Source organism: Mytilus californianus, unplaced genomic scaffold (genome assembly GCF_021869535.1).
Source record: "Mytilus californianus isolate M0D057914Y unplaced genomic scaffold, xbMytCali1.0.p SCAF_5, whole genome shotgun sequence".
In the NCBI taxonomy this organism is placed as follows: Eukaryota; Metazoa; Mollusca; class Bivalvia; order Mytilida; family Mytilidae; genus Mytilus; species Mytilus californianus.
The window spans coordinates 5,546,453-5,565,064 of record NW_026262701.1 but is presented as its reverse complement, the minus strand read 5'-3'; the positions used below and the strand labels follow the sequence as shown (position 1 = coordinate 5,565,064).

At 33.3% G+C, this 18,612-nt stretch overlaps 2 protein-coding genes across 3 annotated transcripts in view; one reads left to right on the top strand and one right to left on the bottom strand.

The window, feature by feature from the left end:
• Window positions 1-18,612, top strand: part of LOC127702508 (E3 ubiquitin-protein ligase rnf213-alpha-like) — a 157,137-nt gene that overhangs the window by 1,096 nt on the left and 137,429 nt on the right. The window contains exons 2-6 of one of the 2 annotated variants that reach the window (XM_052206718.1): window positions 1,107-1,799; window positions 7,921-8,750; window positions 9,389-9,432; window positions 10,649-10,828; window positions 11,823-12,043. In XM_052206718.1, the coding sequence (XP_052062678.1) occupies window positions 1,107-1,799; window positions 7,921-8,750; window positions 9,389-9,432; window positions 10,649-10,828; window positions 11,823-12,043 (1,968 nt within the window). Of the gene's footprint in view, window positions 1-1,106; window positions 1,860-7,920; window positions 8,751-9,388; window positions 9,433-10,648; window positions 10,829-11,822; window positions 12,044-18,612 lie in introns of both variants that reach the window. The other variant, XM_052206716.1, reaches the window with a different exon arrangement.
• The window catches only part of LOC127702509 (E3 ubiquitin-protein ligase rnf213-alpha-like), a 333,395-nt gene that overhangs the window by 240,398 nt on the left and 74,385 nt on the right, over window positions 1-18,612 (bottom strand). The window lies entirely within an intron of this gene.

Here is an 18,612-nt window from a genome sequence, read left to right as displayed (position 1 = left end):
CAGATGACACCATGGCCTATTAGAGCTCTGACATAAACAAGTCAGAATATTTGGTGTCATGAGTTACCTCCCATCATTTTTTCCAATTTTTTTTATCAATATGCAGCAAAGATTGGCAGTTTTTAAATTTCAGTTTCACAAGCTTCTAAAGCAATTATATCGATAAACACTGAACATAAAACATCGTGTATTTGCATGAATATATTTAATAACACAGTTTAATAAATAATTTCTTTAAAATGTACAATTATTATTTAGAAATAACTTTTGATCAGTATCGTCACCGGTATTGTTTTATTATTGACTTTCTCTACTCTATCATAAGAAGAGTGAATTTTCTTTTGTTTTCATTCACTGGATATCCCACTGCTTGAGTCCAAATAGAATTATACTTACATGTGTTATATGTCACATGGGGAAATTTTTTTACTAAAATATCATCCATATTTGGGACACTATGACTTTAATTGTGCTTATTGGAAAATTGACAAAGAAGTTTGGGAGGGAGTTAAGAATTAGGAATATTGGGTAGGTCAGGTGATAGTATACACACTTTTTATGTTGGCCTTAATTTTATACTAATTTTTAAATATTAAATTATTATAATCACTTTTTAAAGTAATATTGGACATTATATAATATGACATGCTTCTTTCACTTTTTAAACAATGCCATGTTCTTAGTACAATAAAACATGGACTACACATGCTTGTTTTGGACAAAAAAATGAACAACAGTCCACAAAACACTACACTGAAACTAAAAGATTAAGCAACACTAACCCACCAAAAACCAGGGTCAACTCAGATGCTCCTGAAGGATCTGCAGTTCCAGCTCTACTAGTGACACCCCTCATGTTAAAATATGGTGATGAAACAAATCTGGACCAGGCGATGGGTATTGTCTATATCTAAGACACTACCAATATATAAAACATTGGTAAATTTAAATTTTCTAACCCTAATACAAGACAGCGTAAACAGACTAAACAGTTAACTGATTTTACAAATTCAGTTAAGCCTTTTTCCATTTTCCCCAAGTTATTATTGTTAGGATAACAGTATTTTATACTATTACATGTATTAAGAAGTACTGTATTATTTCAGATGATGAACACACTGTTAATGTTGCCAATGATGGATCAATCCAAGGACCTACTGACACTGCTTCTCTTCAGGGGAGTATTAAAATTACTGAAGAGGCTGTAAGTAAATTAGATACTATTAATGACATTCAATCACCACCAGACAGAGCACAACCAAATCCATCAAATATGGTTGAAGGACAAGCATCAACAGACAGTTCAAAACCAAATCCAGCAAATATGGTGGGAGGACAAGCATCAGCAGACAGTTCACAACCAAATCCAGCAAATATGGTGGGAGGACAAGTGTCAACAGACAGAGCACAACCAAATCCAGCAAATATGGTGGGAGGACAAGCATCAACAGACAGTTCACAACCAAATCCAGCAAATATGGTGGGAGGACAAGCATCAGCAGACAGTTCACAACCAAATCCAGCAAATATGGTGGGAGGACAAGCATCAACAGACAGTTCACAACAAAATCCAGCAAATATGGTGGGAGGACAAGCATCAGCAGACAGTTCACAACCAAATCCAGCAAATATGGTGGGAGGACAAGCATCAGCCGACAGTTCACAACCATGTCAAGAAAATATGGCGGGAGGATTAGCATCAACAGACAGTAATATAGCCTCTCAGAATCAACAAAATGAAGCACAGTTGATGGAGAATAAAATCAATCTAACACAAAGTTTGACAGGCAACCAGTCTGGTAAATTATATTCAGTAAATAAGCATGCATTGGAGTTTGTACATTCAGAGGTACCGTCAAGTAAGTGTGATTGAATTCTTGTGTGCATATTTTATACCTTTTTTAAAGAAGAGTGACCCAAGGATGACTGGGGAATAGAAATATGGTAACTCTTGGTCTTCTTCTGACTGGCAGTAAAACCCTTGCCAAAGTGGGACGTTCGTTTGGCTGTGCAGGATGTATAAGTACGCAGTCACGTCTGGTCAGAATGGGATTGCTAAATCTGATGCCTCGTGTCAAGAGAGTTCCACAATCTTTGCATGTTAAGAACCTTTGCAACAATTCTTTGAGGGGTCATTAGGTGGCCCGTTGCAAGGCAAAATTTCTGTTCCTATCCAATAAATCCTCATTTTCCAGTGGCGGTCAAAATTTCCCTATTACAGGACCTACCTATTGTATTTGTTCTCGTCCTGAACATGCATGAACTATTTGCCACTGGATAACCAATAATCAATCAATCAAAGAAGAGTTTGTCAGTCTGTCTACAGTATATATTTTACAATTTCAATCATCATTTTGATCTCACCTGGCCAAAGGGCTTGTGTGAACTTTTGCCATCACTTGGCATTTCCTCATCTTTTGTCTTTCTTCTGTGGTTGTCATCCTTCAACCTCCATGAACTTAAAAAAATCTTCTCTGAAACAACTGCCTCGGCCAATTGGAACCAAACTTTGCAACAATCTTTATGTGGGTATTTATTTAAAAAAACATGTCTAATGATCCAGCCTGTAAACCAACATTGCAAACATGGTTAAAACTAAAATATAGGGGTAAAGTGCAAGTTTTGTCTATTATCTTGGAAATTGATATGGATAAAGAAAATCTGATGGGGCAGAAATGTCCAGAATGACATGATCGACCTTCTGTCCATTTGGGCAAAAATTGTTGAAGGATGCCTTATAGAGAGTTATTGCCCTGAAAAGAAAATTCATGTCCATTTTTTTCATTTTTGCTTATCATCTTGAAAAATATAATAGAAATAGATTAACTTTCAATTGCAAAAATGACCTGAGTAAGACAAGATCTACAAATAAGTAAATTTTGCTGAAATTGTCAGTCTACTCCTTTCAGGTGATCTCTGTCAACTGATTTAAAACAGATACTAAATTTTGTAAATACTGTTAATTTTAATCACTTTTTATACGCCCGTTTACGGGACGTATTATGGTATACCTCTGTCCGTCCGTCTGTCTGTCCGTCGTCAACATGTCGGACATTAACTCAAAAAAGCTTTAACCAATTTGCATAAAATTTTGGTGAATTGTTTATATCTATTGATGTGAGCTCCCTTTCATTTTTTATAAATTTAATATCTTACGTTTCCGAGTTATGGGGTTTTATTCATTAAAATAAAGGGGATTTTCCAGTTTTCGGACAATTACTCAATAATGCTTTCACCAACTTGCAAGAAATTGTGGTGAATTGTTTATATCTGTTGACATGAGCTCCCTTTTGATTTTTATAAATTTTAGAATTTACGTTTCTGAGTTACAGGGTTTTATTCATAAAAAAAGGGTGATTTTCCAGTTTTCAGACAATAACTAAAAAAAGCTTTCAGCAGTTCTCATGAAACTTTGGTGAATTGTTTATATCTGTTGATGTAAGCTCCCTTTAGAATTTTATAAATTTTAGATTTTACATTTCTGAGTTATGGGGTTTTATTCATTAAAAAAGGGGGGATTTTCCAGTTTTCAGACAATAATTCAAAAATGCTGTCAGCAATTCTCATGAAACTTTGGTGAATTGTTTATATCTATTGATGTAAGCTCCCTTTACATTTTCATTAATTTCTAAAATGACATTGAGAATTAATTGAACTTTAATTGTTTATAGTCTGACAACAGATTTACTAAGTATTGCACAACAGCACAGTGTATTGTACAACAGTAAGAAATCTTTAATTGAATATCAATTCAATTCATATATACAATTTCAAGTTCTTTGACTGCATTTATTCAGAAACCTATAATATGTCAAATATTTAATACAATCCAAATTCAGACCTGTATCAAGCTTGAATATTGTGTCCATTTTTGCCCCAACTGTTCAGGGTTGGACCTCTGCGGGCGTATCCAGCTGCGCTCAGCAAAGCAGTTTATTTGTATTATGCATGCACATATTGTTAAATTTATATATTACTCTTTGGCATTTACAAGAGAAATAACTTTAGGTAAATACCATGCATGCGCAATGACAAGTATCTTCTGTATCTTGAAGTTTTGTTGTATAACTGTAGAAGAAGAAGAGTAGTTAGTGCCCTTAAACGATGATCCTTTTATGCCCCCGCCGTAGCGGTGGGGGCATAAGTTTTACCCTTGTCCGTCTGTACGTACGTCCCAAAATTGGTTTCTCTAACTTGAGTTTGCCCCAATCAAATGTTATGTAACGTATACACAATGCTTATTACCACAACATAGATCAAGTTTGAATTTTGGTGGCGTCACTTTAACCATTCTAGAGTTATGCCCCTTTATAAATGGAAAAATTGCAAAATTTTTATTTTCTTCTTAATATCAAGTAATTTTTAAAATTGGAGTTATCTTCCTTTGTCCATCATTATAGTTGAATCAACTACAATCTATGCTTTATACAATGCAATGTTTAATTTTGACTTCCACTGATAAAACACAGATCAAGTTGAATTGGGCAGTGTCACTTTAACCATTATTGAGTTATGCCCCTTTATAAATCGAAAGATTGCAAAATGTTTAGTTTCCATTCTGTAACTTAACTTTGCCCCAACCAAACATTATGAAACCTATACACTATATTCATTACCACAAAACTAAGATCAAGTACAAAATTTTTGTTTCCGTTTACTAACTTTAGTTTGCCTCAACCAAATGTTATGAAACTTATGCACAATGCTTATTACTACATAATACAGATTAAGTACAAAATTTGATGGCGAGACTTTTACCATTCTTGAGTTATGTCCCTTTATAAACTTAAAAATTGCTGAATTTTTCGTTTCCGTTCTCTAACTTTAGTTTGTCTCAACCAAATGTTATAAAACTTATACATAACCGTTCTAGAGTTATGCGTGTTTACAAATAGAAAAATTGCTGAATTTTTATACGCCCTTTTACGGGACGTATTATTGTATACCGTTGACCGTCTATAAATTTTAGATTTTACATTTCTGAGTTATGGGGTTTTATTCATTAAAAAAGGGGGGATTTTCCAGTTTTTTATTCATTAAAAAAGAGGGGATTTTCCAGTTTTTGGACAATTACTCAAAAATGCTTTCAGCAGTTCTCCAGAAACTTTGATGAATTATTTATAGCTATTGATGTAATCTCCCTATTCATTTTCATAAATTTCAAATATGACATTGAGCAGAAATTGAACTTTATTTGTTTATAGTCTGACAACAGATTTACTAAGTATTAGTATATAAATATAAATTCAATTCATATAACAAATTTCAAGTTCTTTGACTGCATTTATTCAGAAACCTATAATATGTCAAATATTTAATTACAATCAAAATTCAGACCTGTATCAAGCTTGAATATTGTGTCCATTTTTGCCCCAACTGTTCAGAGTTGGAGCTCTGCGGGTGTATCCAGCTGCGCTCAGCAAAGCAGTTTATTAGTTTCTGTTCTCTACTTAAGTTAGCCTCAACCAAATGTTATGAGACTTACACACAATGCTTATTACCACAAAACTCAGATCAAGTTCAAATTTGGGTAGCGTCACTTTTACTGTTCTTCAGTTATGTCCCTTTATAACTATATGATATGCAAGCGGGGGCATCATCTGTGTCCACATGTGGACACTTATAATCCACATTTATTGAACTCATACTTTGCTTACTAGCCTATTATCTTAAAAACTATAATAGATAGAAAGAAATTTTAAAAAGAAAAAAAAGATCAGCAGTACAAGAGCTACAAATACCGGCCAAAATTGTCAGTTGACTCTTTGTTGCCCTTTATATGATGGTTTTTACACATTTTTTGCATTAATTACACAATTTAGACTATACGAGATAATGAAATTTAACCAGCAAAAATAGTTAGAAAAACAAGATTTACAAATTGGTCAACATAGCCAAAATTATCAGTCTACTCCTTATAGGAGTTATTGCCCTTTAATGATGCTTTTACCAATTTTTTGCAATTTTGGTGAAAGCTATCAGGAAAAATGATGAGCAAGACAATATCTTAAAACACGTCAGCATAGCCAAAATTGTTAGTTGACTCCTCTTCAGAGTTATTGCCCTTGAATGACAATTTTTATCCATTTTTGTGTTTTGAGCAAAAGCTATAGTAGATCAGAGAGAAACTGTACACAGAATTTTGGGGGCATATTGTTGTTTACCCCTGTTTGTCTGTCAGTCCTTCCTTCCAAATATTTCATGTAGGGTACACTGCTTTGTTCAGCTAACTTTTCCTGCAGTTTTTAAGCTAGAACTTTTATATTATGCAGGGTGTTAATACATATATGTAATACTCAGAAATGTGTCCTTCCCCCCAAACGTGTCCGATTCCCCCAAACGTGTCCACATGACGTCACTGAACTGCAAAACATGTCTAGTTGTCAAAGGGCGCCAAAGCGTGTCATTTGTATAAACACCCAAACGTGTCCAACCCCCCAAACGTGTCCATATCAACCTCAATTGTTTTCTTTAAATGAACTATCATTTGCGTCCATATTATAAATACGTACGTTGTTTGGTTATTGCTATTTCATTAAAAAAAATACTTTAGGTCATTTGGTAAACCAATAGTATAACCTGGGAAAAAGTGGGGGGCGTTCGTTCGGTTATGTTGGATGTAAATGTAAGGAACCATGCTCAGTTAAATTGTAGACATTAAATCAGATAACCCGTGTAGGGAGAATGTCACTTTCTCTGCGCATTAAAATCTTTGTAGCAATTCGATCACTCTTTCATGGTGACATCAGTTGTATTTTGGAAGGCAACATTTCAAAAAAAAATTTGCAATTTTTATTTAAAACGGTCTCTATTACATAACGGAGATTGAAGTAGTTTCTTACTGAAATTATAAAAAAAATCGGTCTCTACTGGCTCTTAATTTTTTTAGATTAAAATCCAAACTAGTGTTAATCCCGAAAAACCGTCAAAAAATTAGGCCCAATCCTAAATTCCCGGTATGATAATAAAACCTATCTACAGTATTTATTGTTAACATGATGTCGTTCAAATAATGCATGAAATATTTGGCACTGGACGTTACATGTCTCTTGTTTGTGTGTCTTTAGTGATGCTCGAAACCTAAAATTTATTAAAAAAAACCAGCTGATAAACAGTTTATGATTTGAAGAGCTTTTAGAATATCAGAACTGTTGAAAAAAGGGAAGTCAATACTGTTGAAAGCCTGCCGTCGGATTAATATTAAAGGCATAATCGGAGTTTATTAGTAACAAATAATTTACATAAGTAAACTATTAATTCAACTGCACTAGACTTTTTTGTATGTTCGCTCTAAATGAACATGTAATACTTGCAACTGGACAAAATTAAATTCATATGTTACAGATTAAATTTGCAATTATGATAATCATTAACAACCGGCATTGAACAAACTAATGCTAATAAATGACTACATCATCAACTGTTTTCCCAATCATAGAATTGCTGGACAAGTTATTGATTTCATTTATGACATACATGTATTAGCGCTAAAAGACGTGAGACGTTCTGGCGTTTAACAGTGGACACGTTTTGGTGAATAACAATTATCGGACACGTTTGAGGGTTATGAAATCGGACACGTTTGGGGAATATTGAATTTTATGGACACGTTTGGGGGAATCGGACATGTTTGGGGGGAAGGACACGTTTGGGAGTGTTACATATATGCAAAAGGTTTATGTATTATCAGGATTTTGAGTTTGATTTTTCTTTCAGTACTATGTTCATATAACAGTGTGGAAGTTGTCAGGATTTTGATTTTCTTTAAATTTTCCTCAAATGACAGGCTGTTGAACTTTGTCATTTTTGGGGGAAATTATTCATGTGGGGTTTGTCCATCTAACATGCAACTACAATTGTTAGCAATTTTTTGTACAGATATCTATTTGCATTTTATCAGGAATTGATTATTTTTTACAGAAAAATTCAAGTCAAATACAGAATCATCAGGACCAGTTCAACCTAAAAATGCTAATGTTAGTGAACAACAGCAACCTGTATTTGGTGGAGCAATGAAGGACTTTAAAAAAGAGGATGTTCAAGAAGGTGCAAACTCAGAGTTACCTTCAGATAGATTTCAGGGCTCTTTTATTTTTCCTAGAGGTCAAACTATTGAATCAGGAGAAAATAAGTCTTTGAGGGAAGGTCAAGTTCAAGGAAATAATGTGCATCAGCATAAAGATAATTGGACTGATTCAGAAAAAAATGGAAAATTAATGCAGAATAATGAAGCACAGGATCAAAGTAATAAAACACCAACGCAAAATAATGATGGATCAAAACAACAGAGCCATGAACAACAGCAGACTATTGGGCAATCACAAAGTAATGATGGACAGAGGGGAGCCAATGGTAGGAACCAAAGTAAAGATACTGAAGAAAAAAACAGGAATTCCGGGGATACTGGTAATAAGGAGAATACAGCAGGTAGCCAAGATAACAAAACGACACAAGATGAGGATAGTGCAGATACATCTGAAAGTGATAGTTCTGAAGAGGAGGTACAGAGAGTACAAGCATACAAGAAAAGGAAAAGAGGAAAAAAGAACAAAAAGAAAAAAGAGGATAAGAAGAAAGAAAGAAAAGAAGAAAGTAATAAAAGAAAACAGAAAACTAAAGACAATAAAAACCAAAATGAAAATTTGTCTGAAAATTTGGAAACAGATAACAATGGTTCCAATACTACTGAAACACACAACAACACAAGTGTGGCAGAAACTCCTGGAGGAAGTAAAACTCCTGGCAATAAGGTTGGTTATTTGATGCTTAAATTCTTTATTCTTGTATTATGGGCTAATTAATTCAGTAAATATTACAAAAGCATACAGATAAATTTCTTTTATACAGAATTCTCAATGAATATGATTAAGGGGAGATCAAGTTAAAATGTCAAACATTTGTTGAGAGAAGACAGCAAACAATAGCACTAGACAACAAAAGCCATCTCAATGTCAACATACAATTGTCAAGAATGGAGAAGTTTATATACCATATCTTAAGCTGTACACCTTCCCCTCCTTTGAGTCTAGACAATTTGTTGATTAATTCAAAAGAGATTGTGCTCAGTATAAAGAAATCAGTTGTAGTTTTGCTGTGATTTTCATTCTGTATTTTTATTTCTACTTGAGCAAACAAGTAGGCAACTTTCAAATTATATGTAAATTTGAACATCATTTTTTTTCAGATTTTTTTATTTCATATAGCAACAGGTGTAAACATATTTTTATTCAGGGATATTTTTCTTGACATTTTCTTAGAATTTAACACATCTGATAAAGTGAGTAGATTTAATCCTAGACAGATTGGTTAATGAAATATTCTTGGGAACATAAGCATGGCAGCATGTTTGTACACATTATTTCTAGTTGAAGAGTTCTTTTCATTTCAGAGAGAAGAAGGAAGAAAGACTTTTGCAGATGCAGCTGCTTCAAGGTAAGGCAATTGAATATTTAACAGTTCAATTAATAGTTATCAAAGGTACCAGGATTATAATTTAATATGCCAGACGCGCGTTTCGTCTACATAAGACTCACCAGTGACACTCTGATCAAAATTAAGGCAATGTTCATTTAATTGGGTGATATTTCAGATTTTGATGAAATTTTGTAAGCATTTAGAACTCATTGAACTCCATCTGAATATTGAAAAAAATATATATATATGTAGCATTCATATTTCCAGAGATACAATCAATTTTAAATTTGTGAAGAAGGTTTATTAATAGAATGTTTGTGAAAAGTGACAAAAACTATGCATTTTTATGCCCCACCTAGGGGCATTATGTTTTTAGGTCTGTGAGTCCGTTCGTTTGTTCGTCCGTCGGTCTGTCCCGCTTCAGGTTAAAGTTTTTGGTCAAGGTAGTTTTTGATGAAGTTGAAGTCCAATCAACTTGAAACTTAGTGCACATGTTGCCTATGATATGATCTTTCTAATTTTAATGCCAAATTAGAGTTTTGACCCCAATTTCACGGTCCACTGAACATAGAAAATGATAGTGCGAGTGGGGCATCCGTGTACTATGGACACATTCTTGTTCACTTTAAATTGTGTTTTCTCAAAAAATTTGTACACAGAATTTTGATATAGAATTATGTGTTATTGCTGTATTTTTTTCTTGGATGTTTTAAACATATCATGCATGTCATCGTCATATCAGTTTGAAAAAGGGAAGGTGTAGGGGTATGTGCATTTACAAATAGGACATAAATGGTAAGTTCAGATAAACCAAAAAATGTAAAAAAAACTATATGCTGCTTTTTACCAATTTTTCATGAAACATGATCTTAAGCAGGAAAGCATGTGAAAAAAATGGCAATAACCTTGCATGAAATAACATGTGTACCACCCTCGAAGTAGTCCAATTTGAAAGACAAAGATATTGGTTTTGTCCTTATTTTTCAGGTAACCCTGCTTTTGATATCCAAATGGACAAAAAAATTTCATACAGCCTATGAAAAAAAAAATTCCAAATTGTTTGTGGTCATCTTCTGTTACTTTTAACCTAATGTCTTTCCTGTTTGGGTCAATTTCATATAAAATTTATTGTTTGATGAGAATGCTATACTCTTAAAATTTGTGTGTCCCCTAGATGGCCTTTATGTCTAAAATCATTGGTGTAGTAACAAGTAAGAATCCTTACTTTTTTCAGTAAGAACGAGCCTGCGAAATCAGCAGAAAACAAGCCAGGATCAAATAACTTTATAGATGTATGTTTCCATGCTGTTATTTCACCAACAATAATGGACCCTCAAAAAGACTATGTGGTATTGGCATTTGAGAAATATGGAGGTGGATGGAATAGTAAAAGATACAAGTTAAAACTGGAAAGGTATTAATAAATACTAAAAATTAGAAACTAATAACTATTATAGAATAAATCTTTAACTGGTTTTTCAGTGGAAAATAGCATTTATATTTTGGAGTAAAATGGGTGCTTTTGTTTGTTTGTTGGGCTCAAACAGATTGTTAGAATTTAATATGTTGTTTTCAGTGACAAAATATAGGTCAACAAGTTTGATATTCATTATTGATGATTTTTGCTTTTGCTGTTAAGGAGTTATGGTCCTTGATTTATTGAAAAATTGGCTTTTTTGTAGATTCTGTGAAATAACTTCTGAAAGGTTGAACCAATCTTTTTCAAATTTTAATATGTTGTTTCTGATGAGGGAAGTCAAGATCCTTATCAATGAAGATTTTCACTTTTAAAAATCAGGAGTTATAGTCCTAGAATGATTGAATAATGGGCGTTAAAGTCTGTCTGTCTGTATGTCCATCCAGGTGTCCAAATAAAATGACACTTACTGATTTTGGGTCAAATAGTCAAAGATCAAGGTCACTGTTACTAAAATAGAAAAAAAATGGGTTTATGGTTTAAGGATGGCCCTCCAGTTTCTCTTGCTTTATTGGAAATATAGGGATATTTGGGGATCACTAGGTCAAAGAGCAGGGTTACTTAAAAAAAAATATTTGGGAAATGGTTTTTGGATGATAAATTGAGTTTTCCTTTCTTGATTTTGAGGTATAGTTTTGAGTTGCATAGTTTAAATTTTAAAGTTTATGAGTAGATCAGTTTAAGATGGACCTCTTATATTAAGTCAATGATAGTTGGTATGCAGTTGTATAAGCATTGGCATTTGTCATTTCCATGAAGGTTATTTGGCCTTGCATCTACAGTCATGGTTGAATGTTTAACATAGTTAACATGTATAAATATTGCCATTTTAATTTCAATATTTGCATTTTACTATCAAAATCACAATATTGAGACATATATCTGTATCAACAGTTTATTTATTATTATAAAGTTATTTACTTGTTTGCAGCCCTAGATCAGATGGATACACACTAGGTACAGTAACAGTTGGATTTCCAAAGTATATGCTTAAAGGATATTCAAGTCAAACATTTTGGTACAACTATCGTGTATATCATGGAGGAACAAGTAATAGCAGTACTTTTGAATATTTTTACCAAAGTGGAGAAGAAATGACTAAAATTGGATTTTTCAGAAAGTTGTGGGTACCTTCAGAATACTTATCTAGAGGTAATTATATCCCATTTTAGATGGCATAATGCATTGACACTTTTGTCTGTCTTCCATCTGACAAGAAATATGGCATGACTTTATCGTTGACAGGATATCAACATAATTTCTTTTACCCTTCAACTGTGCTATTGAACAGTCAAAATTCACTGACAGTATAGAGCTTTGTTTCTGTTTCTGTAGAATTTAATCTATGACATTGGGAAAAAATGCAAGTTCGAGATGTTCTTATGTAGTCCTTATGTAGTCCTATGAGTTGAAAGAATTTGGAAATACTGCACTGAAGATAGAATTGTTGCCGTATTTATTTGCAATTTACATGTTCTATTCCGATATGTCCGGTAATGTCAACTCTGACTTTTACAATTGTTTTTCATGTGATTTTGGCCTATTTCAACACTCGTGAAGTGTTCTAGAATCAGTTACAAGCATTTTCAACTTCTAATTGATGATGAAAAACAGCGTTTTCCATGAAAATACTGCAATTGATCACACATGCTTTGAAATTAATGGGGTTCCCATAGATGTTTTCAACAAGTGTATAAAAAAGTTTTTTTCCTGAATTCCCGGTGGCAAAATGGGTTTGTGGACTTTACAAGGCCGATTATGGTACCCCTCAATTACAGGCGATTTATAGTGATGGGTGACCATCCATCTGTCAAACTGTTCATTCATTTGTTATTCCTCCTGTCCCACTTTTATATCTGCAACTGAATTTTTGTATACTACTGATAATTCAGAAATTATCAAGATGTTTTTATTCATGCAAAAAATGTGACAATTTCAGGCTCGTAATAATAAAAACTTGCAATCATAGTTTCAGAAGTGATTTTCTTTTTACAAAAATTTTGCAATCCCCTTAATTAGATCTTACATTTTTACCATTAAAGAGTGATTCTTAATATTAAATGCACCCATTAATTTCTGAATTTACAGTCTTAGGAATAGGTCAACTATATTTGGTGTATGGAATGAATGTAAGGTGTACATGTCTGTCTTGCTTGGTTAATCTGACCTTGACCTCGTCATGGATCATTGATAATGTTAAGTTTATTTGATACTGGTAGTAAAACTTTACCTTTATGACTATAAGCATAAAATCAATTATGGTCAGTAAAGCAGGCGAGACATTTCAGTGCCTGCGCTATTGAGTTTCTGTAATTTTCATTTGTTAAACATCTTAGTGAATAGGAGAAAGTTATGTCAAACACCATACCAGTATTTGGTAAGAAATTTTGGGCAATTAGCATATAGATCATTTATATAATAACAATTTGGATGGAATTCATTGATCTATTATATTTGGTGTATTACATGATTGCAAGGTTCATGATGTCTTTCTGATAGGGTTCATCTGACCTTGACCTTATTTTAATGGTTTATTGTTCAGTCTAAAATCTTCATGCTTTAGTCTGTTTCTGATCAGTTACTATAAGCAGTTGGTCAACTATATATGGAATAATTGTAAGGTGTACAAGTCTGTCTGGCAGAGTATATCTGGCATTGACCTTATTTATATGGATAATTGGTAATGTTTTGTATATATGATACTTGTATTTAACATTTATCTTAAAGACTTTCAATATAAATTCAATCAAGATAAGTAAAGCTGGTAAGACATTTCAGATTGTGCACTCTTGTTGAATCTAAACTGTTGATAATTAGACTAAGCCTTCGATGAACAGTTTTTAAATAATGAAGTAAATACTCTGAACTATATAAAACTTATTCTCCTATCAGATGTCTGATTAACGATCATTAGCCTGATATTTAAACATAAACTTGCAGGGCCATAGCAGGGTTTGACATTACAGGTAACTTCTGTAACAACTTGCCTTTCAGCCAAGTGACCAAAATATATTACCTGACCCAAAAAGAAAACCACTTGTCCAAATTTTTTACTTGCTCAAGAAATTTCGAAACTTCTATTTATGGAAATAAAATTTTGTAAAATTCAGCTTTCAATTTTTCTGATAATTTTACTGAAAAACTTCCAAAGTAAGCTTCCATGCTATCTTAAATCACAGGGGCTTGAAAATGTTATTTTAGAACGTTATGTATGCTCTTTTTCTATTTAAAAGACTGAATAAAACAACTTTCCCCAGGCCCTGTGCAATATCTTGGGATTGATAATGATGTGGCTCTTGTATGAAATAAAGTAATGCTGATGGTTTAAATTTATCGATATATATTTTTTAATCTTCCTTTCTTTCACTTTGGTTCAGGGTTTTTGAAAATCCATGATATTTATGTTTTAAGGTGATCTAAGGAATTTATTGCTTTGTCTCAAATAGTTTTCCTAAAATAGCCGGGTCTAATCCAATTGGTTCATCAAAATATTTGTCAACAACAGAATCATGCTCTCTGATTGGCCAATATTGTCAGAAAGGGGAAATTACCGGAGAAATTTTCCATATTGGTAGGAGTATTCTCCTGAACATGCATGAAATATATGCCACTAGACGTTAAGCAACCAACAATCAATCAATCGATATTCACTGGTGTTAAACTGGTTGTGGTAACTGCAGTTACCACAATCCCAATACGGTGGAAGTAGAAATAGGTAAAATTGTTTTCTGCTAATTTCTTGGTGTAAACATGCAAAAACAGATATTGATTGACTCTGGGACTTACAGTTCACTAACAGATCTATCGACCCGGTGGTAGTTCTACGATTAACGGTACCAATTTTCCTGCATCCGTATTTGACAACTCATATTATGTCTCTTCAGTGATGCCCGAGGCCATATTTGAAAATCCAAACCCAAATACAAACATTGAAGAGCTTACAAAACCAAAAAGGACCTAAATATGGCCAAATCTGGATAAGGAATAAAAAATCAAAATGTGGGAGATATATTCCTTACTTTAAATGTTTTTCAATATTTTATAACAGCAAATTTCAATCAAACAATTTCCGTATTTGCATGCCAGTAACAACATACTGGCTACGTGGCTGGTACTACCCTTGGTGACTAACAGTCCACCAGCAGAGGTATCGACACTGTGGTAGAAATGACAGTTACCGTACCAGTTGTACTTCACTAGATGCGCATTTTGACAATTATTGTCTCTTGGTCAAAGCCAAAATTTTTGAAAATCCAAGTCCAATACAAACGTTAAAGAGCTGATAAAACAGAAAAGGAGATGAAGGAAAACCAAATTTTGGACATGGAATCGTAGCCTTGCATGAGGGATATATTTTCCTTAATGCAAAATGATTATCAAAATTTCATAACAGCAAATTTCAATCAAACAATATCTGTTTTCGGATGCCAGTACTGAAGTTGGTCAACATAGCATTAACCTTACACATGTTATTGCACAAAATGCGCATTTCAATATCCGTCAGATGTCTTTTCATGTATGAGGCCAAAAATCTTGAAAATTTGAAACCTATTACAAACGTTGTAGACCTGATAAAACCATAAAGGACCTAAAGTATACCCGAATCCGAACAAGGAATCAGAGCTTTGCATTAGGGATATACATTTCTTTATTTAAATGATTTCTAAAATTTTATATCAGCAATAAAAAATATATTCGTATTTTAACCCAAGTACCTAAGTAGTGGCTACTGAACAAGTGATATACCCGGGGACTGATAGTCCACTAGCATCGCTTTCAACTACTAATGCTGATCCTGAAAAAAATGGATGCCCTTGATGACAGCAGATATAAGATTGATTGATTGATTGTTAGTTACTTTAAGTCCAGTGGCAAATATTTCATGCATGTTCAGGATGAGAACAAATTAAGAATAAATACAATAGGTAGGTCCTATAATAGGGCCATACAGGATGAAGGTCGGAAAATTTGGACTGCCTCTGGAAAATGAGGATATGTTGGAAAGGGACAACTTTTCCTTGTATCAGGTCACCTACGGACCCCTCAAAGATTTGTTGCAAGGGTTCTTAACATGCAGAGAGCTTGGCACTCTCTCTACATGAGGCATCGGATTTAACGTCCCCATTCTGACCAGACATTGTTGCGTATTTATACATCCAGCACAGCCAAAACGGACGCCCCACTTTGGCAACGGTTTAACAGCTAGTTGGAAGAAGAACAAGAGTGACCATATTTCTATTCCCCAGTCACCCTTGGGGAAGCAGATATAAGAAGACTAATCAAAAGATAGAATAGAGCATACAAAAAGAATAAGAAATCTGGGAATAAAAGAGATGCTACTACATAAATAGAACTGAAGAGCAAAACCCAGTGAGAAATTAAGAAAGCAGTTTTTGGAAATACATAGATGACATAGTAACAGTAATTATTAAGTAGTGAAGCTGACACTGTGACAGCAGTACTGACTGCATGAAACAATTTGGACCTATATGAAGCATAAGCGATCAGATGGGAGTAATATATCATAATTATAAGAATAGCAGGATTACTACAAGACGATTCATCAGACAAAGCTTTTATCATAAATGCAGAGTTTAAAAAAGCAATCTCAGGTAAAAAGACCTAAATAAAACACAAACCCAGACATGCAACATGCCTGGTCAGGATAAAACAGCAACTGCTGCTGGACTGCCTCATCAAGACATTTGACTAGGACATCTATAGTCTACTTATCCACAAGCTACATCAGTATGGACATTACAATGAATACAAACAACTGGATCAAGAGTTTTTTTTAGGTTTCCCATATTTCGGTTTTTGTCTCACCTGTCGCGGAAAGCGAAACATAGGGATTGCATTTCAGGTGACGGCGACAGCCTCAACAATTGTTAAGTTTTCTGCTTAAGTTAGTTTGATAGGAACTACTGTGGATTGATTATTATTCGTGGGATACCAATTTTCTTGGATTTCGTGGATAAAGGTGAACCACGAATTCAATTGTTCAACAGAATTACAAATTTTCTATAGGAATGTATGCAGACTTTAGAAAAACCATGCAATTAAAGATCCACGAAAATGCAAGTTTTCCTTAATCCACGAAAATTGGTACCAACGAAAATAAATGAATCTACAGTACTTGTAATAGATCAATGATATTTTGTATGAAGTTGCATTGCTATCAGAACATATCAGAGTGACAACTTTTTTGAGGCCCTTCCCCTAGGCCATAGTCCAGTGACTTTGAATTAATTAGCGATTTTCAATGTTGAGTTTTCTGCTTAAGTAAGATTGATAGGAACTACTTGTGATAGATGAATGATATTTTGTATGAAGTTGCATTGCTATCAGTACATATAAGTTTGATGTTTATGACTTCACTTGTTCTAGACCAATAATATAGCGTGATTATATCTAATATCAAATTTAAGTCTCTTTCATTTACCCCATATCACACTTTAAACACAGCAATGATAATTCTTGCTTTGAGTTGCTGTCTCATATGCATAAACCCAAACCTCAATTCCTAAACAACACATGTCTGCAGTTTGTAATTAACTAAGTACGATGAAAGTATACTAATATATACAAAGACTAAGTACTAAACTACTATTTATTCAAGAATATAAAAACATGTAAATTTATTTACAACATGGCAACTGGCCCGAGAACACAGTTATTTCGTAGTGCATTTCTTTTAGACAATAAATTCAAATTAAAAAAATCACACCTGCTCTATCTTAAAAAGATTTTTACAGTGTAGTGTACTACTATTGATACAAATAATATCAAAATTATAGAAACTTGTACCAGCTCTAACTCAAAATATTGACAATTCTGTGTTAAGGGGGGCTAAAATTCAGTTTGACAGCTTCAGACATTCTAATTTTTGACCTTTTTAACTGGACCAAATCACTACTTAACATAAAGATTCAGCACCCAAATTTTTTTAACATGTAATTTCATCCCCTTACTTAATATTTCATGCATAAAATATCAAGAAATAAATTGGGAAAGTGTATAAAAAAAAAATGCAAGTTATACACTGATCACACTAGGGACTATATTTGTAGACAACGAAAACCAAAGGACGATAACTGTGTCCTTGGACCTAATAGGATAGAAAGACTTGACCAATTTTAATAAAACTTTGCATGACCTAAGCTTAGGCAATTATAAGATAGTTGGCCAAGTTTCATGGCCATGGGATATATATTATAGAAACTAGGGCCATTTTAATATTGAAATTTGAATGTTTATTTTTGACGTTTAAATCAAATATTTTCAACTGTCAAGATTTTGGCCTAAAAAATTTAAATATTGCAAAAATTTGCTTTTTAAATACTCTTGAATTTAATATAATAAGTATTAAAAGCAACGGAACACTCTTTTGATTTATCAGATTTATTACAGTTATTCAAAAGTCAAATTTATATGAGCCTGTGCCTGAAAATAGAGATTTTCGAATTAAGGGAAGCCTTACATAAACATGCATTTTTTTCAACCAATTTGAAGTTTTTGAAGTTTTTTAACCATACATTATTCTTCCATATATATTAAATGTACTTTAAATGTAAAGAAAAGTAACAAAAAGCATACCACATGAGTATAAAATGGTCTTAGGCCATGTAAGACTGAGAATTATTTAGAGTCGATTTAGGCCGTAGCCCATATTTACATATAAAAATGCACACAGAGGCGATAAGAAATTGAAATTTGTTACT